At 38.1% G+C, this 26573-nt stretch overlaps 1 protein-coding gene across 4 annotated transcripts in view; it reads left to right on the top strand.

The window, feature by feature from the left end:
• The first annotated feature begins 267 nt into the window (after nucleotides 1–267).
• phf21aa (PHD finger protein 21Aa) overlaps nucleotides 268–26573 on the top strand; it is a 29940-nt gene continuing 3634 nt past the window's right edge. The window contains exons 1-16 of one of the 4 annotated variants that reach the window (XR_014605198.1): nucleotides 268–553; nucleotides 8347–8401; nucleotides 8921–9010; nucleotides 9155–9187; nucleotides 9308–9373; nucleotides 11583–11726; nucleotides 12594–12839; nucleotides 13118–13201; nucleotides 14329–14586; nucleotides 15509–15667; nucleotides 15761–15812; nucleotides 15903–15982; nucleotides 16074–16131; nucleotides 19582–19864; nucleotides 21375–21450; nucleotides 26464–26567. Coding sequence is in view for 3 of the 4 variants with exons in the window: in XM_084107383.1 (XP_083963509.1) it covers nucleotides 8372–8401; nucleotides 8921–9010; nucleotides 9155–9187; nucleotides 9308–9373; nucleotides 11583–11726; nucleotides 12594–12839; nucleotides 13118–13201; nucleotides 14329–14586; nucleotides 15509–15667; nucleotides 15761–15812; nucleotides 15903–15982; nucleotides 16074–16131; nucleotides 19582–19604; nucleotides 21375–21450; nucleotides 26464–26567 (1503 nt within the window). In the remaining variant the exon portion in view is untranslated. The remainder of the gene's footprint in view (nucleotides 554–8346; nucleotides 8402–8920; nucleotides 9011–9154; nucleotides 9188–9307; nucleotides 9374–11582; nucleotides 11727–12593; nucleotides 12840–13117; nucleotides 13202–14328; nucleotides 14587–15508; nucleotides 15668–15760; nucleotides 15813–15902; nucleotides 15983–16073; nucleotides 16132–19581; nucleotides 19865–21374; nucleotides 21451–26463; nucleotides 26568–26573) is intronic. The other 3 variants (XM_084107383.1, XM_084107384.1, XM_084107385.1) reach the window with 3 other exon arrangements.

The raw sequence follows: 26573 nt of genomic DNA, 5'->3' as shown, positions 1-26573 counted from the left end.
CCGGGACTTTTCCCTAGGCAATGGGGGGCGCACTACAACCGTTCCTTAGGCAAAGTGAAATAAATTCGCCGCACCGTTACATAAACTAGTTCTCTTCTTCTAAGTGTTCTTTCGTGCTCGGTAATACTTCTTTCGCCCCGGTTCGCGACAATATTAAATTAATATCCAATGATATCCATAATGTGTAATGTTGGGCGAGTTATTTTGGGCGTTACACGGCATGGTTTTGCTGTCCCATTATCTCTCTTCTGCGCGCATTGATACAACGAGCGCACAAGCTGGGGGTGAATGGGATGGAAGAAGAGTTCTTGTTTTGTATATCAGTTTCTGTCTTTTTATGTATTTTTGGTTAAAAATCAAGCGAACAAAGCGAAGATTCCTTCTGTTACACTGTACAAAACTTTAGGGCGCAAAAGGGAGCGAATTCATCCGTGGGATAAGGTTTCAGTGGTGAAATGCCCGGCTGTTTGTAGATATATATTTAAATAATTGGTGAGTGTGTGTGTAAGTGTATGAAGATCGGTGTTTGACTGCTGGAGGAGTGAGTACAAGGGTAAGTGCACCTCGGTTTTTTCATCTTCATCTTGTGAACTTTTGGGAACGGTGTCTTGCAACTCTTTTGGCGTTCTTTATTTGATTCTGCTGGTAGTGATTTGAGTGGATGTGAAAGCGCAGAGGCAGCGCAGGGGGGTTTTGTTCATTTCTCTTTATTGTAGGAGTTGCAGGAGAGAGAGAAGAGAGAGAGAGAGAGAGTGCAGCTGCAGTCAACGAAACGTTATAACTTACAACCGTTACACAATAACGCATCGAATGGCACCCAAACACCCTTTAAACGACACTTGCTTAACAGAACTGGAATAATATGGTTGAAAATGTGATTCCAGCGCGTGCCGTAGTTTTCACAGCATGCCGTGAAACAGTCATGGGATGCCATTATAAATGCACTTTGCGCTTACATTTACATTCATTATTAGAGCAAGGGACGAAATCTCGAGCCATAAACAGGATAAAGTGTGTATCGGTACTCTTGATGTGTTGAGCTACTATTATTGTTAAGAGCCGCTAGGGCGACAAGACGTGTGATCATGAAATATTTTTTCCAGTTCGTGTGTTCTCGGCACCACGCCTTGACATATCTGCACAAACGCGAGCTCGCTTTCATGAAGTCTCCCAAAATCTGTTCTGTGGTTAGGTGGAGGAAAGTTGTAGGCCCTTGTGTAGTGAGTTTGATGTGTGATTGTGTGAGTATATAAAGTGATGGCGCTGTTTCCGGTGTGGATGCGTTGGAACGCTAATGATGATGATGATGATGATGACCTTTCTCAAGCTTTCAGATGGCGCTCGGTCCGCTTTAACGGCTGGACCGTCATGAGCTCCTTTCGCAGTCTCTCAATGTGTCTTTTTTTTTAAAAAATTAGTGCTGTTTTGGTTATTAGGTTTAGTACTGTATAGCCGTCAAACAGTATGGTTGTTCCTCATCAAAAAATCACACCCTGTTTTTTGAGAATTTTTTTAGCTTAAGATTGCTACATGTAGGCCTACGAAGTTATAAAATAATAGGCCTACAGGTTTTTCTTCTCTTCAGCTTTGTCATGTTTTATTCATGTGCGGCTGTGCTCTTCCATTATCAACTATGTTCACTGTACAGCCATTTTTATGTTTGTTCTTCCTCTTAACTCCACCTGCTTTTTTCTTGCAATGGGTCACCAATCCAGTTAAGACATTTCTTCACTCAATGTGCAATAAATTAATTTATTTATATTTTTCAATAAATTAGGACTTCAATAATGTAGTTTCATTATTTTCTAATAAATATTGCTTTTATTTTCAGTTCTACACACACAGTTGTATATTGTATAAAAGATAAGTGTTTACCTCCTGTTTAGTGGTTTTCTCACTGCATGCTGTTGTCTTGTTACTTTCACATAAAGATGGTGAGTGGATGCCAGTTGCCAGTGAGAGTTTTTATACCTAGTCACTTGACCTGAGTGGTTTCGCGGCCTCCTTTTTTCAGTATTTTTCAGACATCAGGCCCACACACTCCTTGCAGGAGTGTGTGGGCCTGATGTCTGAAATCTTATCATAGATACTCACAATGTGTATCCAGATACATACATACATGATGTAGGCTATATGTTCATGCTCTCAGCAATAAGGGGACTTTGGCCAATAAAGCACAGACAGGAATTTACTTGCAGAGTTTCTGCTTAAGCTAAAATGATGCCCTAAAATTGTTTTAGTTCTTAAACATTTGAATTATGCTTCTCTGTTCTGAAGAGACTGGCCATCCGTGCAGGGCTTTGGAGAATGGATGGATGGATGGATGTTCTGAAGACTTGTACAGAAGATTATGAACAGATTGATGGTGTGATGCAAAGGTTATAAAGACTACAATAAGTGAAAATTTATAGTTAAGAATATAATTGTAGAATATGGTTTCAACAAGACGCAATCTAAGCAGCAGTTTACCTCACCACCGTGACAGTTTGGCAAATCTGACATTCCTCCTTCACCCCAGCTCCAATTTGTTTCTAATACTTCTCCCCCATATTAAAGGGGACCTATTATGCCCCTTCTTACAAGATGTAATATAAGTCTCAGGTGTCCCCAGAATGTCTCTGAAGTTTCAGCTCAATCACGGTTAAGCTAACCTGACATTGCAGTTCTTCATCACCATGAAAGTTTATTATCTGCATGCGTTTTAAAGCCATATCTGTTTAAACTTCTGATATATGGTTTTCTGAGCGCACACATCCAAAGCACGCGCACAGAAAGCTGGCTGTCAGACGGTGCGTCCCGTGAGTATGAAACTAAGTTCACTTTCACGTCTTATTGCGCTTCAACTGTCACATAGCCTACACAAGGTTATTTCAGAAACACACAAAGTTCACATTAACAGTCGGTTATGTCTGTGAATGTAAACAGAGTAAAGAAATCGCATGTGAATATTAGATCTGTGTATTAGTGAAAGCAGCGTAATATTCTGTAAATATGCTGTTAATATTAATCAAACAACAAAAGAAAACCAGAAAATCACTCACTGCCCTTGATTGAATAACTTTAGTAGCTTTAATAAGAATACATTTCTTACTTGAATGCTGCTGTTAATTACTCTGGCAAGGAGATAAACATGGAGGACTGTTTATAGCTCACTCAGGGAGGGGTCTATGCTAATAGGCCTTTATCACACTTCCGTGTTTGAAAAGCGGAAGCTTCAAATAGGAGCGTAAAACAACTTCTGCTGCAGCCTGTATCAATGGCTGTGTGCCCATAGTATGGGATTGTTTTGATTTGTGTAAAATTCCAAAAACTTAACTTCAGAGTCTGCTCACCTTATTTTATTGCAGAACTGCAAGAATACAGTACAAACAACACCACCTTAAAGAGCATTAGAATTAGACAAATATTAAAATATTAATTACGACTAAAGTCTACTTTGAGGGGATTAAATTAAAGGTTTGGGGGAAACTTATTAAACGATAATGTTAAAAAAGTTTCATGCACTTACTTTAAGATGCAATCATGAGTAATTAGATCAAATTAAAGTTGTTTAAATAAAGGAATATTTCAACCACAGAGACATTTATTTAAAAAAAAAATGGTTTGATCATCGTAAACGAGTCATATTCTCCATGTTTGAGTGCAATGATTGGATAGCATTATACTGTGTAGACAATAATGGCTGGTAATATAATGCAAAAATAACATTAAAAATCAAATTAAATCAGTCCGATGATTCCTCTGGCAGTAACTTGAGCTGTGTGCTACTCGTTAATCCCATGGCAGCGCTGATGATCGCTTCTCTCTGATAGTGTTACACAATAAAATAAAAGATGACATAAATAGTAGAGTATCATGTAAGTCTAAATAAACAGATTTAAATATTAATGTTTATTGTTAAGTTCAACTAAATTAGTTTACGCTTCTAATCGGAGCAGGATGTAACAATACGCAGACCGTGATAAAGGCCAATAGAGCTGAGTCCATTGGCAGTTGTGGGGCATGTTCAATGTGATGTCACATTGCATAGAAACTGGAGTGAGTGTATTTTTATCATTATAGGTTGGTTGTGCACACACTGCCGACACACATTTATGTTCAAACTCCATGTAAAACTGAATTTTGCATAATAGGTCCCTTTTAATAGAGTACTGCAGTGATGTATTTTTGTAGGCCAATTTTCCATTGGCTTTTGGATTATTGCAGAAAATAAGAAAATAATAATTATATATTAAAATAATACACTTTTTTTTTTCTTTTTTTTTTACGTTTATGTTAGAGTAGTTTGCAAGAGCGTGATTATAAACACAATGAGGCTTTAAAAGCGGATTAGTGAGAGTAGATGAGTTTACCTGGTCAGTGTGATTTATCCAACAACCTTAGCCACTTGTTTGCCTTTTGTAAGACAAGAAAAAACTTGTGGTATTACTGATGTATTTTATGTATTCGTATGACATGAAAGTATCTTGCTTGTGTTATCACACTTTATTTCAGGCATTTAATCAAGGGTGATGAAATTGGAAGTGCTAAAATGCTAGCTTGTTTCCGGGGTTTGGCCTACAAAAATATGTAATCTCTGCTGCACTCTAGTAATGTATATAATTTAAGAATTCTAAAGACATTTTAGAGCTGGGTAAGAGTCATTGCAGACAACAATCTGTTTACCTTTATCATCATAAAGGATTATATCAACACGTGAGCTTATGAAAACGCTAACATATAAACTGTAGCATGAGTGTATTACGTGGTAATGAAGCTGCTTTGAGTAGAGGGCGGTATTGTAAAAACTGCTTTGGTTGAGTAGAGGCATTGTAAAAGTTTGGTTAAATTTGATTAGGTTTGAGTGCAAGCATTGGACAGAGAACGAGGAAGGGTGTATCAAATGTTCCCTTTCTCTGAAGAGTAGTTCTGAATTACTTGTGCTTCAGCACATTTACTGAGCCAACAGGTTAGGGTATGATGTGCCAGTCTGATCAGGCAGGTGTAGTGTGTGTGTTATGATCACTTTGGCTGTTTGCCCTTACTGAATACAGAAGTCCCAGAAAATAGCCCTCTTTTGCTCTGCTGTGGACACTTATAATGCAGGACCAATAGGACGCATTACATCTACTTTCTGCTGGTTGTAAGATTCATTGTATTCATTTTTTAATATTATTTTGCTTAAATATCAGATCAGTGACTGGTGCAGCTACAGATAGAGGATGCCACTCTGTAGATGAGTGAGACGCTCTCTGTGTGTGGAGTGCCCATCTGGTAGTCTCTGCTTTCATTCTGATGAGAAGAGTGATGATCTGTGGCAGAGACAGAGACTGATTCTGTGAGACACAAGTACTGAGAACAAAAAATAACAGCTCAAACAAACCAGAGAAAGCAGGAAGTGAGTAAATTTGCACTGGCATCAACTGATTCAACTCCAAAAGACGTTATAAGACAGAGACAGTCCACTTGTACATGTATGAATGGAGGAAAACATATATGGTGGCTATAGTCCCGCTTTACAATTTTTGATGGAGGCTTCACAACTCAACATGTAGCTGAGCACAATTTATGATTTTATTCTTGATTTGAAATATGTTATTGAAAAGGACAAGTTATTAGAGCTGTATTTGCATGGCTGGGAATAGCTGCCAGGGGGCATTACGAATATGGCCGCCAAGTGAAATGACTTGCCTTCAAGGGACTTTAGCCGTTTCTTAATATGCATTCTTATCTGTACTTGTGTTCTTGTGGACTTGTGAAACATCATCACTCGCTGCCCAAGTACTGTTTCAATTAAATGTTCACGTTAGCCAAGCACAGTGCAAATCCCCGGATGTGTTCTTGATCTGCCCCTTTTATCGAGTATGCATCGAGTGGTGACTTGTGCGGACTTGAGTCAGCCAAGTATCCCAGAATGCATCTAGCACCAACCAGAAAGCGTCAATAGCAGAAGGTAAAACCCGTGTAATTTAAAAATACTACTGTTATTGTGTCACAAAATGTAGTTTTAAGAGTTTTTCAGGTGAGAATATAGTTGTAGAATGTAAATGTTGTAAAGCTCAAGTCTGTGGTTTATTGATAAAGATAGCGCCTATTTGAAAATTTGATCTAGCGCGTGTTGAGGTCCAGGCGTTCACTAGGTGCTCAGCCGTACCACGGCTAGTCTTTCTGACGTTTGCCGCTGGCTCTGATGTCTCTGTAGTGGTTAAACATGAGATATAATTTGTCTTGTGTATGTCTAACGGACGATCTTTGGTCTCATGAATCTATCATTTGTTCCAGAACAAATCATTTTGGCTGAGGGCAAAGTGAAGTTTCATAACTTATGTATATACTGTATGTATATATATATATATATATATATTAGGGCTGGGTATTGACACAAATTTCACAATTCGATTCGATTTCAATTCACAAGCTTGCAGTTCGATTCAATTTCGATTACGATTCGATTCAATATTGATTATTTTGGATATCAGGTACAATACATTGCAAATTTTCTCAAGGAAAAGAAATCTCTTAACTATTATTGTAAACTATGGGAGTCAGTGTAACCTATAGGCTTCATTAGTCTACTATAATATTGAAGGTAAAAATTAACTGATTTGTATACAAACACATAACATACACTTTTATTTATTTTTATAATAATAAAGTTATATGAAATTATATAAAAATATAAATGGTGGCTGTCATAAGAAACTTTCCAGATTTATTCAAACATGCATTAAATATTGAAGAACATTAAAAATTATAATGAATATGTAATATGATGCATATATTTCACAAAATGCTCCTTTCTAGAGTTAATTTTTCTAGCTGACTAACGAGTTTATGGTCACTGGATATGTTTTTTCTGAGGTAAATGTGACGTTACATGACATTGTTTATTAACGTCTTTCCATGGTTGAAACACTGATTGAGCGATTCCATGTGACATAAGGACTTCGATAAGTTGTACTCTATCTTTTAACACTTTCAGATGCTCATTCATGTTTATTTCACGCTGTTTGGAATCTGAGACTTTGTTTCATATCAATAATAACAAAGCACAAAGATTATTGAGATTTATTGGATGGGATGCGCGCAACAATGTTCCATTCATTCATCAACTGAAAACAGGATGACTAATCGATTCTTGGGATTTAAGAATCGATATCGTTTCGTAAAAATGAGAATCGATTAAAATCGAGAAATCAATATTTTTTTTACCCAGCCCTAATATATATAGAGGTTGTTTAACTTTACTGTTGTAGCCTACTAGAGCGCTGACTTTGTACATTTTCAAACAATTACTGAATTGTTTGGTTGTCTTTATTTCTTATTTTTATAGTTTCTTATACCTTTTTACTTATATTTTTATAATGGCTATTATTGATCATTAAAACTGAAATTTAACAAAAAGAGACAGGGTTATGTTTTGTATCACATTTCATTTTATTACAGTGAAGATAATCAGAGTACATATTCACAAAGGCCTATTGCCTAAAGCATATATTAATATGTTTAATATTCAATGTATATAATCAATGTACGCATTGCCTGAACCACATTTGTGTGGCTATTACTGTTTAACGAAACGAGGCAGAGTGGTGTTTTATAACATATTTCATTTTATTGTTGCTTAAAATATACATACTGAGATAACCGGAGTAGCCAGAGCGAGCTGAGTGACGATATCATGAGCGCTGCTGTTCCATTTGTAGAATTACCGGACTTGCGTCCTCCCGTCCTCCAGAGTCCTTTCTCCTAAATCGAACTTGGCAAGTCCGAACTACCAAGGAGGCAAGTCCGAACTTTGCATACTTGGTGTCAAGAAACGCCTCATGTCTCTGTGTGTCTCTGTAAATGTTGTTTCAGGAACTTAGTTTCTTGCTGTATAGGGGAAACGTTTTCACAGAAGCAATTTGTAGTTGTCTATTTCAGGTACCTTGATTGAAAAAATCCAAAAATCATTTACTCACCCTCATGTGGTTCCAAACTTGAATGACTTCTTGAAGAGGTGTTTGCCTGTACAATGAAAGTCTGTGGGGTTCAATACGTCTTTGTGTTCCACAGAGGAAAAATAAGTCACACAGGTTTGGAGTGACATGAGGGTAAGTAAATGATGACAGAATATATGCATAAAGAAGGATTGCTTTCTTTTCTAGTAAGCTTCCAATTTCTGTGTCCCCTCAATTTGGGATTGAATCTGCAATATTTGCATGCAGACCAAATCTTTATCCACAAAGCTTGCACTTAAAATATTCCTGCTGACATCTTTTTTTTCCAATATTGCTATGATGTAGATTTGTCACTCTCTGGTGCGCTACTGTGTGTAAATGTGTGTGTGCTCCAGTCCTTACCATCCTCTCTTGTCTATTCCAGCTCCACCCCCCACTCTGCCAGTTGGATGGTGTTCAAGACGGCAGACGTTGGGAAGGTATAGAATAAACCATTGTCATAAGGGGGTGCACACTTTCTGACACAACTGTGATGGTCTGCTTTATGGCGTTTCATTGACTAGCTAATTAATTTAAATGTTTTCCAGAACTACACTTAGTACTATTACTCAAAACAGCAGCATAGCTACACAGTTCTGTAGAGGAGAGAAGGGAACAGTTAATGCATGCGTCAGCATCATTTCCTCTCAAAGAAGAATGACAGCAGGAGAAAACTGGATTGTGTATGTGCAAAAGAGTGCTGTTCAGTTTGATCCGTGGTGTTCAGGCAGGATTTTGATGAGAGTAGTTCTGATTGAATCAGTACACAGAGATATATCCTACTAACACTGAGCAGATTTACACACACTCGCACAAGCACACTAACAGATCTGTCATGGCATGGTCATGCACACTGTGAGACCGCAAAAAGCTCTTTTACCTCTTTTTTTATATACTTAGTCATTCAATAACATCTCAATTAATGAAGGAATATCTGCTCTCTTCCTTTTATTCGCCAGGCAGCTGTGTTGGGTTTTGGGAAGAAGAGATCGATTATGGAACTACAAAATTTACAAGAAGCACTCAAAGTGGAAATCCAGATCCATCAGGTATCCCCACCGCCCTCCCCACACACCATGGACCGAGTATGTGATTGTTGCAGCTGCAGTACACTCGTCGTCCTCTAGAGGTCACTGCATCAGCATGTGTCACCCACTCCTGAGAGTGCTAAAACTTTCTTCTCTTTCTTGCAGAAACTCGTGAGCCAGATGAAGCAAGATCCACAGGTGCGTGCGTCTCCCTCTCTGAACATGTCCCTCACTTACGTTACTGTTTGATCGATACGCTCTCATATACCGGCCACTGGACTAGTGTATTAGGGAGGAGTGTGTGTGTTCTTTGTACAGAATGCAGATCTGAAGCTGCAGCTCCGTGACCTGCAGGCCAAGATCACATCGCTGAGTGAGCGGCAGGTGAGAGCTGCTCTCTGAGAGAACACCTGCTGCCATATCAGTGTTCTCCACGAACGTACACATGTCTTGATCAGTTCAATTACTTGGGGTCTGAAAGTCTTTACCTCCTTGTGTGTCCCGAGAAAATGAGGCGATCTTGTTTGGTTATGAAACCTGTGTTACATCATGGCATTGTTTTGTGTTGTATTGTGCTGAACATTTGTGGTGTGATTTGTGCATTGTGGTTTTGTGTTGCCAAATGAACTATTTGCCAACGCACAAACATGCGCAAATCTATTCTCCCCCTTTTCTTTGACATTTCTGTTACTGATGATTAATGTCTGGGGATGATTACGTGGCGTACTGTTTTTCGATTGAGCTAACTGTACAGAACCCGAAGTTCTGTGGAGGAGATGGAGAAAGATGTGTTGTAGATTGCTGGCTCTGGCAGCAGAGATTAATTTTAATTAGCATCTTAAAGCGTTTTAAAGTAACAGAATAAAGCAGCTGCCACCAACAGGGGGAAAAACACACCTGAGATAATCTCTCCTTCTGCAGAGAAAAGGGAATAAGACAACCCTCTCAGAGCTTCAGAAATGTATCGGCCCGCAGCACTATTTAATAAAGTCTGCTGCCTTCCTCGCTTAAACATATTCGGTGTCCGGTGGAATTCTCCCAGATCTAGGAGTATGTGAGTCTAACAGATGGTGGAGGAAGCCTGTTAAAGCTATAATCAGTGAGAGGACTGTGCTGGGGGGTTGTGTTCATATTCATTAATGTAACTGTCACTCTGTCTTAACTGGTTACAGAATCAACACATACTCGGCTGAACACAAACAAGCTGTATTGCACATTTGTAGCCTGCATTAAGTAAAGCCTTAATGCAGTAAACTTTTGATATCTTCCTCCTTCTGTCTTCTCTTTATGATTGTTATGGATCCATAATGTTGCTTTGTGACGTAGTCATGTCTATGTGTATGTGTGTGTGCACATTTTTTGATGCTGAACTGTAACACAAACAGTGAATGGCTTCAAATGAATTGCATTGAGAGTACTCGAGGAATGATCATGTCATTTAGAATCACATTCTGTTTTTTCACTGTCATTTCTCATTTGCACAGTTATAACAGAGCTCAATAAGTGTGCAAGTATGTTTGTTTATTATCAGCTAGATTTTCATTCCTCTACGTTTACTTAAGACTTCCATTTCTTTCCTGTTCATCATCATGTAAGTTACTAAAGAACCTGCCACACGTCACTAAAGCATTTTTATTTTAAAATTGTGCCTAAGAGTGTTTTGAGTTGTTATGCAAATGTAGGCGTGTTCTTATAAATGCTAATGATGTAGTTTTTCTTATGTGGGAACTCTTCTAAAAGAGAAAAAATATTTGATGTATCATAAGTTTAAACATGAACATTTCACCCTTTAAAGGTGAATTTCTGTGTCACTGGCAGCATCAAATGGAGTTTAATTAATGGTGTTTCTTAACAAGTCTGCTATCTGTCATCGTTTAGACTCTTAAAAGGATAGGTCAGCCAAAAAAAAAAATATTCAAAACATTCCTTAACCTGTATGGCTTACTTTCAGTTGCAGAATACAATTTATTTTAAAGAATGTTTCAACTGTTTTTGTTCATACAATAAAAGTCAATAAGGTCTCTGCGCATGAAACTGGAAGTATTAGAAGTATATAGAAGGAAGTATTTTAACAGAAAAAAACACATTACTACTAAAGAACAAAAACACAGAAAAAAAAAAAAAATAGATCCTTATATAAAAACAGAAAATGTTAGTAAAAGGATACCTTTATAATGGGTATAATAATATATGAATCTATAATACTTCAATTTCTTACTTCAATATATCTGTCCTTAATTATTTGAAGAAGCAAATGTGGTGACAGTCCTTTCAGCTGTATACTGGACATGGCTCGCTAATTTATTACTGCTAAATGTTTCATGCTGTTATGCCATAATCCGGTTTCTTAAAACACTTGTTTTTGAAGGTAGATTACTGTTGGCCCCCTGGCTGAGAGAAAAAGAGACAAAGAGAGAGTGAAGTTCAGTTGTAGGGATTCCATGTTCTCACTTGCTGTCAGTGCAAACGGGCCAAAATCCAACATGACAACAGCAGGCAAAAAGAGAGCATGAGTGTTAGAGACTTCATTGCAGGTACGAGTGACAGAACACACAAAAAATGAACAGGCACTTGTTCTCTCTTTCTCCCTCAGAAAAAGGTTGTGGAGCAGTTAAGGAGAGATCTACTGGTGAAACAGGAAGATATGAAGCTGCAGACGCTGCAAGCCGATGGGCAAACGTCTACCTTGCTCATCACACAGACGCCTCTGTCTGCTGCCAGCCTCACTACTCCACAGGTACCCACACAACACACGGGAAACTGCTTCAAGGGACTTCTTTAAAGACAAAGCCTTGTCTTTGATTAACATTTATGAGGATTAGTTCACCAAAAACTAAAAACATGCTTTTCCATGTCAAAAACATTTGACTTAAAGTGCCAAAATTGCAACAACAAAACAAAAAACACCCTAAAAGTCATAAAAATTGTCTGGTTGATTTTTTAGTATTGCGTTGGTTGCACTTTTACGTGCGATTAGGCTAATCATTGAGGCTTTCAGGGCACAAATGCACCATAAAAGTGGTCCATGTAAAGTTACTCCTGAGTCCATAGTATTGCTTTGTGTCTGGAACTGGCTGAAAGTTTAATTTTGTTATCCACTTGACATCTGCCCTAGCTCTCTTTGGCATATTCATAAAAGTTCATGAGAAGTAGATTCTATGAATCAGTTCTTTTTGTGTCAGTGATCTGAATGATTTATTCATGAATTGAACTGATCTTGAGAGACTCAATAGCTACTAGGGGTGTAATGATTGAAGTTTTTTATGGTTAGGTTCATATTGCGGTTTTGGGGTCATGGTTTCAGTGCAGTTTGGTTTGAGGGCAGGGGATGGGGGATTGCCGACTGGGTTTTTGGAGGAGATTAAATATTTATTTGGTATTTGCCAAAATAAGCTCTGACATGTGTCACTTTCTTTTTAGATATGTCATCAAGGCAAAAGTGACATTTATACTCTCAGTAGCTCCAGTGACATTATGACAGTGGCATTTTTCATTATAAGGAGATGAGTGGCATATCATTAGGTTCAGTAAGAAGAACTTGCCTATAAAAGAAAAGAAAAAAAGATCATGTTTCCCAACGGTGTATGTGTTTGTGACCCTGTAGAGCTCTGTGCCCCCTGTCATTGCTTCAAAGACTCTACCTCTGGTACTGAGAGCTGCCACCCCCTCCTCACCTATCATCATGACACCAGCACCAACTATCACCGTGGTGACAACCCTTGGCAACGCACTCCTTGCAGGCCCTCCTAGCTCAGATCCTCAAAAATCCCCAGTAAACTTCCAGCCGGTCATCCAACCGACCAATCAGGGAGCAGAGCCAGTACGAGTCATATCCAATAGCACCATTGTTGTAAGTATTTCTCAAAGCTGTTTTGAGTCTCTTGTTACAGAACAAGAAGAGTTTTGTTTTCTTATTCCCTCTTGTTTTGCAAACTGCATATGGGGTGGGAAGAAATTTCAGGCTGTCTGATTTAATTTTGAACCCGAGAGCTCAGGGTTGGTTCTTTAGATTTTAGACACAATTATTCTATTACATCTGTGGCTTAAATGGTTAAAGTTATTTGTTGTAGGATGTATGTTGGACAGGTTAGTTAAGTAAGGGTGTCTAAATGGGCGGTCTTGTCACAGGTGCAAGCTGCTTCCCAAACAATCAAAGTCCCTCAGTTTGTCCCACCAACCAGACAGACAACTCGACCAGCCACTCTACCGCAGGTTTGTTTCCATAGAAACCCTTCACACCCTAATGCCTGGCTGGGCTAGTGAAAAACCCTAACTGCTAAGTGTTAGTGTGCATCTATATGTCTTATTATTTTTTTACTGCAGGTGTTACTTTTCTGTGTGATTATTTTCTTCTTGCCCCATCTTGTTTTCTTGCTCTGGATTTAATTTCTGTGTGCTTGCATAGTCGTGACATTTGCAATTCCTGCTTTGGCTGTTGCTTTTGACCCTACAGTAAAGTGATCATTATCCCTGATTTCTCTCCGGCAGTATTCTCTGTGGTTTATGTTGTGTGTGTGCATATATGCTAGGGTTGGTTGGTATAACCAAAATCACATAGCGGTATACACTACCATTCAAATGTTTTGGGTTGGTAAGATAAAGTCTCTTATGCTCACCGAGACTTATATATTTGACCAAAAATACAGTAAAAGCAATAATTATCATCAAATATTATTCGTTTTCAAAGTTTCAAATTTGGCGCTCAATCATTTTTTTTATTTTTTATTATTATATCAGTGTTGAAAATAGTTGTGCTGGTTTAATATTTTTGTGGAAAAGAAAAGCATTTATTTGAAATATAAATATTTTGTAACATTATAAATGTCTTTACTGTCGCTTTTGATCAATTGAATGTGTTCTTTTAACTTCATTCAAAAACATCTTACTGACCCCAAACTTTTGGTAGTGTATATCATAATGTATTTGTTTAGCTGAAAAAGATATCAATTCAGTAAATTACATCCTTTACAAATTAAAGGTTTGCATTTAATTTACTTTCTCTTTATTTTATTTTTATTATTTTATCTTTTTATTCAGAACTTGATGGATGAAAACCAGGATAAGGAAACATTATTTTATTGTGACTAATTATATTATACAATAATAGTCAATAAGTAGACTTTTATTTGCATTGGAGTGGAGCTGGTGTTAGTGGTGTTGTGGAATAGTAGGGAACATATTTGTTGTTTGTTGTATACTAGAGTCTAAATGTGAAAGTCTGCTGCTGTTAAACCACTGAGTTGGGCATCACATTTCTGATTCACTACTTGGGTCCACCATTTATTTCTCCATTTATTCCACAAATAATTGTCTTTTTTTTTTTTTCTGTGTGTGAGCAGGTCAGGCCAAAACCCCCAGCGTCTTTGTCTCCAGCTGCTGGTCAGATCTCTGTGCAAACCTTGCAGTCACCGGTGTTACTGAGCACTGCCCTCCCTTCCTCTGGTCACGTCCAGCAGATGCGTATCCTCAATGGCCTGCCCTGCCCCAACAGCTCTAACAACACAAGCATCCTGATCTCCCCATCTACACACATGCAGCCGTCTGTGCAGACACGCACACAGCAGTTACCTCACAACAGACCAAGCTCTGACAACACGGTGAGGAAAATAAACACTTTATGTATTTAAGTTTACTCTAAAACATTAATTACATGGAAAGTTTATTTTAGGAAAGTCAGTTCAATCAGCCATATTGGTCCATCTCCTTCTAATACTGTCTATGTTGCACTATCGTTCAAAGGTTTATTTCAAAAGTCAATAGGAAAGACAAATGACTATTTATATTTCAAAGAAATGCAGTTCTTTTTAAATTTATATTCATCGTCACGGTTTCCAATGTTTTGTTTCCACAAACATATTAAGCAACACAACTGTTTTCAACATATATAATAAGTGAAAAAGTGACATGTGAAGTCCAAGTATGGTAACCCATACTCGGAATTTGTCCTCTGCATTTAACCCGTCCAAGTTAGTGCACACACATTAGGAGTAGTGAACACACACACTCTGCAAACTGTGATACACACCTAAAGCAGTGGGCAGCCTTTATGCCGTGGCGCCCAGGGAGCGATTGGGGGTTAGGTGCCTTGCTCAAGGGCACCTCAGTCATTTACTGCCGGTACTGGAATCAAAGCAGCAACCTTTGGGTTACCAGTCAGACTCGCTAACCAATAAGCCCATGACTGAAATGTTTCTTGAAAGCACCAAATCAACATATTAGAATGATTTCTGAATGATTATGTGACTCTGAAGACTGGAGTAATGGCTGCAGGAAAATTCAGCTTTGCATCACAGAAATAAATTACGTTTTTCGTTTACGTTTTAAAATATATTACAATAGAAAACAATTATTGTGTGCTGTAATAATATTTCACAATATTACTGTTTTACTGTGTTTTTGATCAAATAAATGCAGCCTTGGTGAGCATAAGAGACTTCTTTAAAAAAAAAAAAAAATCTAACCGACCCCAAACTTTTGAATGGTAGTGCATGTATTAATACATGTTTGTTTCTTCTTCAGATACCCGCAGTAGAATATGCGACAGAGCCAAAGACTTCATTGCTCATCTCTCCAGACACGCCTACACACACTTCTCCTCCACTGTCCTTACATACACCATCTTCACCTGCTCCCACCAACACACACACTCCTTCCTCCAAACATCAGGAGAGCCCTCTGGTAAAGTACTTTTATGTTTATAATGAAGATAATGATGAGTATGGTGATGTAAATTATGATCATTACTGATAATGACACGCATTCTTTCCACAGAAACTGGCCTTCATGTTGTCTCTGGGACTGGTCACGCGCGACTATTTAGAAGGTCAGGAGAATGAAATGTGTCTGTTTGTGTGCGTGTTTGTTTGTGTGCGTGAATGAATGTGTATTGACCTTTCCCACTTTGTTTGTGTAGAGATTCAGAGCAGGCGTCAGGAGCGTAAGAGACGTACAACAGCAAATCCAATATATAGCGGAGCCATGTTTGAACCAGAGGTAACAAACATACACATGCATTAAACGAGCAGTTCAATGCAAACAGATTGGAGATATCTGATGGAATGAACCGTGCTTTTGTGTGTTTCAGCGGAAAAAAAGCTCAGTGTCGTATCTGAGTTCCATAAACCAGTCCAGCAGGAAGAGAGGTGAGTTCAGCCAATCACACTTTCTCTCTTTGCCTATATTAAATACTCTGTGTGGCTTATTGAGGAGAAGTGTGTGATTGCTTTTTTAAAGGGTTTTAAATTCTGTCAGTAATTACTCACCCTCATGTTGTTCCAACCCCGTAAGACTTTCGTTCATCTTCGGAACACAAATTAAGATATTTTTGATGAAATCTGAGAGCTGGATCACTCCTCCATATGCTTCTATGTTATTGAAACTTGCCGGCCCAGAAATTTAGTAAAGACAATGTTTAAAATAGTCCAAGTGACTACAGTGGCTCAACCATCAACTATCAAGCGACGAGAATACTTTTTGTATGCAAAAAAAACAAAAATAACGACTTTATTCAACTATTCATTTTCTTCAGTGAGCCTACGTTCTGACGTTGCGCTGCGCTGTTACACTACGTGAACTCACGTCTGAGGCCCACACAGAAGAAAATGAATAGTTGAATACAGTCGTTATTTTAGGGTTTTTTGCGTTTGCGTTGCGTTTAAACATTGTCTTTACTAACTTTCTGGGCCGGCAAGTTTCAATAACATAGAAGCCTATGAAGGAGTGATCCAGCTCTCAGATTTCATCAAAAATATCTTAATTTGTGTTTGAAGATGAACGAAAGTCTTACGGGGTTGGAACAACATGAGGGTGAGTGATTACTGACAGAATTTTCATTTTTGGGTGAACTAACCCTTTAAGAGATCAAACTGATAAATACAATTTTTAGTTCTCCAAAATGTATTTGCAAATTAATAACAAAACATTCACAATTGCAAAGCAGCGATATGAAAAAAACATCTGGACAAGATATACAGCTATGGAATAATTAATTAATAATAAAAAAAAAAAAAATCATTTTTTGACTTTTTTGACATTTGACTTCCCCTGCATCATCGTTATGAAGCAACAGGAGTAAACAGCTGCTGCTTTAATGATGCAAATTCGCAGTTCGGACCCAAATAATATAATGTGTGCAGGGGGAGGGGAGAGCAATCAAACTCGGGTTCAGACTAGAAAATCGAACCAAGTGTGAAAGAACCTTTAAAGTGTAATGTTTTTTTTTTATAACCCGCTTTGTATTGTTACAATGTCTGTACTAGTATATGTAAATTAACTATGTTTACTTGTTTTCTGTGTTACCTGGTCTGAGAAATTCACATTTATTTGTCAGCAAAACTTTTGACATCTCCAGAGCTTTTGTGAAAACTACAGATTATACTTGCATACTTTTGTATCCCGCCCTCCGACTGTTGGGTCAACAGAGGTTGTAAGGGAAGGTTTATCACTGAAAATAGTATCATACTTTATCTACTTGTTAAACAGCATTATGGTAAAAATGGAACACTATGGAAACAGCTTCTTTTTTTTTAACCCGTTGCAGCCTTTAGTCACTGCCTACAATGCGCTGGATCCTTCACTGGAAACTGAAAGTAACTCGCTCCGATAAACTTTTACTCTTTGAATTCTTGCATCCGGGAACTAAGTCGACACCATTAAAACTAAAAGTTTGCTAAGAAATATTTCCTACTAAAGCAAGGCACTATTTGATTCTGATAAGCATATCCATAGCAGTCAGCAACATGCCCAATGCATTATTGGCATTGAAATCACCCAGAACACCCTAGCAAGCACATAGAAAACACACAAAAAAAAAACATTTAGAAGGCCTTAGCAACTGCGTTACATTAGCATTTTCTTAAGAAAATATAAAAATTTGATTTTAAATGTTCAGGTTGAAAACTAAATGTAAACGAGCTTTTCACAACACTGGTTAGATATTATCCATAATGTGACTTAACATCCACTGTTAAATGTGAAATGTGACTTAACATCCACTGTGAATTGTCTAATTTTATTGCGGTAAAAATCTGTAGCCAGTCATTATTCAGTGCTTTACGCCCTTTTTGTACACCTCTCATCCTGAACTGATCCACTCTTCTTTACTCCTATCAGTCAGTCTCTCTCGGTCTCACACAAGCACACATTCAGCAGTAATGACTGTTTGATTATGTAATGTGCTTACAGACACTCTGCTGTGGAGTGGCCCTGGAGTGTATGTGTGAGGCAGGAAGAAATGACCCTGCAGTGTGTTAAGTGGGATAATGACTGTCTTCAGGCTGCTGTAAAAGTGTATACATTAGTAAAAGACTCAGACAATGTTCTCAGCCTACTTTATAGGTTTACAATTAGGCAAGTTGTGCACATCTTAAAGGTGTGACAATACTGCATCATTAGTGTACCATTAGAATTTGTATTGGATAGACTGGAGTACAAAAACACAACACTACAGTTTGCCAAAGATATTTTTTTGATACTTTGATATGACCAATATTTTGATTGCTCTTCAAAGCTCACCCAAAACAGCTTTCACTGTTGCAAATTAAAGGAATAGTTCACTCAGAAATTAAGTGTTATCATTTACTCACCCCTTACTCGCCTGTTCCAAACCTGTATGACTTTCTTCTGTGGAACACAATAGAAGATATTTTAAAGATTTTTTCAATTCTTATTGTTATAATGGAAAGTCCTCAGGGTCCTGAACAGCATTGGACCCCATTGACTTGTATAGAAAATTGTATAGACAAAAAAAAAAAACACTGACATTTTAGATGTCAGTTTAGATGTTCCTTGAGGCAAATATCTGTCAGAAAGTGCAGTAGATGAGCATTCAAGTGATTGAGGACAGAATCAGAATAACTTGCAGTAAAGCCAAAATTATGCTTTTTGATAAAAAAAAACTGTTCCTGTCTCATATAAAAACTGTAGGCTATATATTTGGTTGAAAGGTAGTTAAAAGCCTCAGTCTTGTGTGTGTGTGTGTGTGTGTGTGTGTGTGTGTGTGTTCATTGAGGAGCTAAAGAAGCTATTTTTGTTTTTGGATCTCTTAAATTGATATTGAACACATTTGGGACCAAGGCTCCAGCCATATATTGTTTAGTTGTAGTTGTTATATATTGTAACTCTTGACTTGGGTCTGCGTGTGTAAAATTGAATAGAGCTATATATGTGTGTGTATATGTGTGTGTGTGTGTAATGTAATGGTACTATTAGTTATTGTTGATAAAATACATGAATACTTGCTCTGTTAATGTCCATTGCACACATAAATGTGCATAATCTGTTGATTTATGATGTTGAATATGGCTCGTCTTAACATTTGTCAGCATCTGTGTTAGCTGTAGATGAAAATAAGCTTCTTGATGCCTGGATAAGCTTCTTTAAATCGTTACCCTCTGATCCTTCTTTGTTATTGGCATTTCTTATCCCCATCTGCCTAAATGTAATGCCTTCTGCCTTTATCAGCTGATTTGAGGCCAGCTTTTGCAGAATGTGTTGTTACCCAGCATGCAATGCTTCCTTTTGTAATCTAACGATGCTCTCTCCCTCCCGACCACCATCACACCACCCCCACCTGCTCCTTCCTGCTACCCTAGCCAATGAGGACAGCTTGTCAGAGGTATGCTACACCAATGTTTTGTCTTCCTTTTCTTTTCTTTTCTTTTTGTGTTTTGTTTGTCCTTTGTTTCATCTCACCCAGGTCGCCTTTCTAAAAACTGCAGTATTGTGGAGTGGGGGCCCCTCCCCCCAACCACCAGCAGCCATCATTCTACCTTCCCAGACCTACAGCGGCCCACCGCGGGCAGCCCATTCTCCCCTGCCCTCTCACTCACCCTTCCATCACATTCACCCTCACCCAGCCCCAGCTCAGCAGGGGATGTAAGTAGCTGTGATAGTCCACTACAGTTACTGAGACACAATTCAGACTTCCCTATCCCAGTGTTCACCGTGCTCACCAGGGACATCTAGTGGTAGCGGGGGTGAATTAAGAGTCTCCGGTAACTGAGAAACATTTATATTAGAGATTCATTGCCATTCACTCTCGTTCTTGTAATTCATTTCATTTCTTTTTTTGTCCCATGCCATGACATGTTTTACTTTTGTCAGTGATCTTACAAAGCAGACAGTCTTTATAGAGGTAACGTAATAGGTTACTCTTGCAGGTTATATTCTTTCAATTTAGGAACTTTTAATATGAATGGCTATGTCGTTTCTATGCAAAATCAAATAAAATAGAGGCAAAGAGGCAGCTGTTTAACCTGGACCCACCAAAAATGTTATTTTTTTAAAAACAAGCTCAATTTAGAATGGAATAGAGACAAAAGCTACTTTCACAGCAAGCCTGGTAAATTGACGTAAAATGACCAGAACAACTTTAACGGTAAATACACAAATGTGCTATTCACACAAGCAACAACGTTGCGTCTTTTTACTGGTAAGATACCATTTGTGCATCAGTACCAGTAAACTCTTGTCATGTCAGTCATTGGAAATGACCCATTTGATTCATCCACCTGGATGAGAAACGCTTTAGTTTCATTTTAGTTACATTTTGTTTTACTTCTGAGTGACCGGCGTAACACATAATATATTATGGGACTGCAGTCACTATAGTACTCAATAGGACATTCAGAGAATAGTAGAAGGCAGGGTTTCGAGTGCGAGATGCAGCGCAATGGTCAGATGTTCGTCTAGTGCATGTTTATATAGAAAAACAATTAAAAGCAACAGAACTTACTGTAAACAGCTCCGACAGAGCTTTATGATTGGCCCAAAGCAAGCTTCTTATGTCAGCGCGTTCTAACCTCGTACGTTCTCATACCGGTAATCTTCATTATTTGTTTACACACAGCATCATACTGGTAATTTGCTGGTATTGTTACAACTTCTCATAAAGGAAAAAGTGCCAGAAAAGGTCCTGTTCGCACATGATCTCCTGATGGTAATTTACCAGTAGAAACTGTATGTGTGAAAGGGGCTAATAAGTATCAGGTTTTGATTAATGAGTCAGTATTTGGCAGCTGATGCCATGAGATGGAGTGGGCAGCGTCTCATATGTGATACTTGCTCACATATAAATCATCTGGGCTTCATAAGGGCATGCATATCTGCCTGAAACACCACAGTTCTGCTGCTCAGGACCCCTGATTTGATGCAGGGCTACAAAAACTTAGTAATATTCACTCTAAGGACACCGAAAACCAGAAATTTGCGTCAAGACTGCTCAACTTTGTAAGTTTAGGTAGCCTCATGCCACTTCATTTGTTTTCATTATTATGCATTAATTTCCACATTCATTTTAAATGTTTATGTTTTTGCGTGCATCACTTTGAAAGCAGACTGTTAACAGTTGTGTATTTCAGTACCATTCAGTACATGTTTTCTTTAGATTCTGCAGAAGGAAGATGCCATTGAGTGGCCAGGGACTCTTGCTATTGTCCATTCCTACATCTCCTATAAAGCAGGTGAGAAGTTTCACATACAACTGATGATACCTAGAACAGTCAACCTGCAATGACACAGAATGTGATGCAAGATTGCTTAACACTAGAAGTGCCAGAATTCCATAACTACTAGAACTGCCGCAAGCGGTCAAATAGATTCCAAACTCTATATCTTTAATGATAAATACCCAATTGAGAGATTAATGCATTTATTGTATTAGGATATCTTTTAAAAACAAAACAACACCAAACTGTACATTTAAACAAATTTAATTATACATCTATAAATAATAATATCCGTAGATGTCCTGAACAAAATGACACGGAGCAGCCTATGTTTTCATGTTTACACTGTTCGATCGCGCCCGGGCCTTCACACACACACACACACACACACACATGTCTGGTTTACTATCTTTGTGGGGACTCTCCATAGACTTAATGGTTTTTATACTGTACAAACGGTATATTCTATCTCCTTACACTAACCCTACCCCTAAACCTACCCATCACAGGAAACTTTCTGCATTTTTACATTTCCAAAAAAACTCATTCTGTATGATTTATAAGCTTGTTTACCCATGGGGACCTCTATTTAGGTCCCCACTGTGACACGAGTCCCCATGAGTCTGTGTGCATTCAGGTTGAAGTCCCCACCGGGATAGAAAAACAGGTACACACACACACACACACACACACACACACACACACACACACACACACACACACACACACACACACACACACACACACACACACACACACACCATATTCCAGCATTGCAATCTTGACATCGCAGCCTGTTCATTATAGCCATAATAAAATATAATAATAAAATAGTCACCCTAACATATAAAAATTCCACTGCTCTGTTTATATAGTCAGTAGTACAATTCGTACCATTTTGCGCATGTGAAGAGGATGATTTTTTCCGTCGATATTGGAACGTGAGTGAAGTACAAAGCCTATAATAAAGAATAGTTGACCATCCAAATACATCGCAAATGTTGAAACATTTTGATTCTAATTAGAGAGTTACGTGAGCCCAACGCCGCTTACTTTCACTTTCGCTTGAAAGTAGCCTATTTCATTTTGGCTTGTTTATAGTTATTTTTTCATTCTTGTTCTGTTCTGAATATCATTACATTTAAATTATTTGTTGTGGAATGTTTTGTGTATTTTTTACCACATTTTATTGTTGTGCATATTGGTATATAGCCTATAATAATACCGCGAAATTCAGTGCGGTCAATATGACCGTCTATGGCCGAAATGGGTAAATATGTTCATTTGTTTTTTTTGTCTTATGTGTAATTTATATGAAAAACATTTTAAATGAAAATACAGACACTTTTAGGAAAAGTCAGGTACCAGCAGGATTTTATTTATTTTTTCAACAAAGTTATTGCAGATATAAAATTCAAAATGACCGCCATGGCAGTTCTAGTGTTAAAAAATGTCTTGAGTTAGGAGTTTAAAACGGAACAAATTTCTTTTTATGAGTCTGTTATGAAATGTACCAGTAAATCTCTGATCTTTGGAAAAGCTGTCCTAGAACTATAGAATAGCAGCAACCACTTGCTTTTTCTGCAGCTTTGGTACTGGCAGTATTTTTCCATTTATTCTTCAAGTCATGAACCAAACCAAACAGCTCTGAAATTAATTACAACATTACAAACAAAAGATTTTTGACCAGTTTTATTTGTAGTGAACACCATTGTTCAGACGGTCATGAACATTCACATTCTGTGAGACACATTAACTACCATTAATTCAAATTAAAATGTTTATCTCACAAAACATAAAATGAACACAGAATATTTGTCTCGGTGCGAACAGGCCTTTAGGGTGCAATTTAAAATAAGGCTAAATTAAATAAGTCTTGATCCCCCAGAAGCACATTATAGAATGTAGCCCTCTTGTATTATGAAGTTTTACTTCCAAAATTACAATATAAAATCAGTCAGAGCTATAGAAATGTATCTTCATTTTTAGATGTTGCTGAAATTGGTCATATCATTGACATTACCTGTGCAGTTGAAGTAAATATGTAAATGCTAGATATGTTATAATTTATAAATAAAAGGCCATTTTCTACTCATGATTTTAATCCTGACTTGAATGCTCTGCTTGAAGGGGCGTGTCTGCTGTGAGACTTCAGCGTAAACGCCCTCTGCTATGATTGGCTAACATCTTTGCATATGAAATAAGCATTACATGTTGAACTCTCGCAAAAATTTTACTACGTTTTACTATGACTAGGCATGTGCCGGTATCACATTTTCATGCTGCGATTAATTGAGTGACCTTTTATCACGGTATACGGTATTATCACGATATTTTAATTGCACCTGAGAAACAGATGGATTGGGGGGGGGGATGTAAAAAAATAAATAAAACTTGCATCACAAGGTGTAATTGTGATTGTCAAAACATTTGGTAACTAAACTGAATTTTATTAAGTTTAGTGACAACATGTTACAATGATTACATGGTACAATGACTGGTAGGCTACTGTTTGTATTGCTTAACACAAATTTAATGATTTCAATTCAATACTTGGGATTTGATTTAAATCTTGATTCAATATTGACTAATTTTGGATAAATATTAGGAAGGCTACAGTAGATAGCCCACATGTTTTTGTTTTTTTTCATGAAAAAAAAAATCTCATATAATGCTATGTAACCATATAACCATAACCACATATTCAGCAAAATACTCCTCTTTATCTATTTGTTTTGGTCATCTAACATGCTGCTGGTCATTAAATGGTTTAAATGTAACGTTCTGTGACACAATTGTTATCCTGTTTCATATCAAAAGTAACCTGCTCTGTCTTGTTTGACGGTCTTCGTGTCCTCTTTGCTCCGCGATTTTTCTCTGCGTGAGAAAACGGATGTGTGGCGTGAGCGTGTGAAGAGTCTCGCGCTGAATGCGTCGAGTTGGCAGCTCTGCTTTTAGAAGCGGGATGGATCCGGATAGATCGGCGGCGGCGTTCCTCCTTCCACCATGCTGCTTCTCCATGTGAGGACTGTTTACATTAGACTAGAAGTGCGCACCGGCCGCATGCTTATACACGTGGCGATTGTTTACATCAGAGTGCGCACGTGTTTCGCGCAGCATATACGCAGTGTTTGTTTAAGCGGTTGATGGAAAATAAGCTATAATGCACGTTCTAAAAATCTAAATTCGGATCTATTATTTTTCACGGTATTTTGAAGTGCCCGCGATAACAATATCGTGCATATTCATTACCGCGATTTATCGCATTACCGAATACCGGCACATGTCTAACTATGACAGTTGTCGACATTAACTAATCGTGAAAAGTTTTGATTATATCACTATATTTAGATCTACTCCTGTCTCATTAAATGTTGCAGCGATTAACGTTGTAGTAGATGACCGACAGTCTGAGTGCATGAATGTAGTGATCTTGTCATTGCAACTCTATTTCTGCACTCTCACGAATGCTTTCATCATAACTTACAGTGCAAACACAATGTAAATGAGTGATTCGTTGTGCAGTGTAGACAGCGTCATTGATTAACTGGAGTTTTGGCCAGTTTTGGAGTCCAGAACTCAGTCACTGATAAACTCATGATGTGAATGACGTTGATCTGATTTTGCAGAGGGGGTCTTTTCTCACACTATTATGTCATAATGTGACAAAATCCGAAATGAGACTTCTTCGGAGCTTGGTTTTAATAAAACTGTACTAGCAGTGTTCAGTTTGAACCGGAGTCGGGCAATAATGCCTATAGAGCCAAAGAATATATTCTGCATGGAGATAGAACAGGTCTAGTTTAGTTTAATTATGGTTATAACATATTTGTCCTCTTGCTTTTATCCACTATTAGTACAAGCCTGTTGTAGCAGACCCCGTCCAAATGATGGCCACAAATTTACTGATGAGTTTTATGAAGTTTATATTTTTCTTCACACAAAAGATGAAGCATTTGTTTTAGTCCAGAAAATCACCGTAAGAGCTGAGTAAAACAGTACAAGAAGTGCGCATTAAAGTCTTATCCATAAACTCTCTCTCCCTGGCATTATCGTCAACATACACAGCGAATTGCACAAAAACACTCGTTACAACTAACAGTAAACAAATGTATACAGACCTTTTCAGTGGGTGCTTAATAAACTGGTAAACTTTATATCCGTAAAACAAGTCAGATGAACTGTAATAAAGTGCGCGCTCTACCTTTCACAAACACAACAGTTGGTACTGATCCATCCTCTAGTAACAACTTTTTGGCAAAGCCTGCTTTGTAGGACCCTCGTTCACAAAGCAGTCTGGTTTAAAATGTTCACGCAAACATAAATACATTTGGGTAGATTGGGGGGCGCATTCCCTTCAAAAACAAAAGTAATCCACTGCGTCAGATGTTGGGAGTAAATGATGACTGCTATGTTCATTCTTGCATCCAACAAAACACCTCAGTCGCTTGGAAGGCATTCTTGTCTACAGCTGCTCTGGCGTCAAAACAATGGAGGTCTGTGTACATCTCACTCAGGGCGGGTCTATGCTAATACGGCAGTGTCAGTCAACAGTCATGGGCGGGGCTTGTGCAAAAGGACGTCACATTGCCCTGAATCTGAAAACGGCTTGTTCTGAGACACTGCTTATGATTTATGAGGATTAAAAAAAAAGCACTGGGTGGATTTTTATCATTATAGGGTGGTTTGTACATACACTGCCAACACACATTTACTGTATTTTCAAACACCATGTAAAAGTGAATTTTGCATAATAGGTGCCCTTTAAAATAATGTAGAATCATTAAGAATTAACATGATCTAACATTATACCAAAATGGACAAATGTGTGAAAAGGATATCTCTGACCTGCTCCCTGACCCCCTGAAGATCCCCGTGTCGCTCCACAATCATGGTTGGTCTCTCTTGCAAAGTTTCTACAGAATTGTTTTTTAAAAAATCCTGTGGAGGAAATGAACGGGATTTTTACTTCCAGAACCCGACTTGTGCTTTCTGTTGAGATTTATGCATACACTCATTTCCCCGCAGCTAAAGAGGGAGAGAAAGATCGCCTGAAGACATGGAGCACAGAGCTGCGGCAGGAGAGAGAGACACTAGAAGACCAAGTCGGACAGCTCAGCAACTCTATAACGGTGAGA

This window comes from Abramis brama (genome assembly GCF_963993115.1).
Source record: "Abramis brama genome assembly, chromosome: 3".
NCBI classification, from domain to species: Eukaryota; Metazoa; Chordata; class Actinopteri; order Cypriniformes; family Leuciscidae; genus Abramis; species Abramis brama.
Note: the sequence above shows the minus strand (reverse complement) of the source record. Positions and strands in the feature narration are given on the sequence as shown.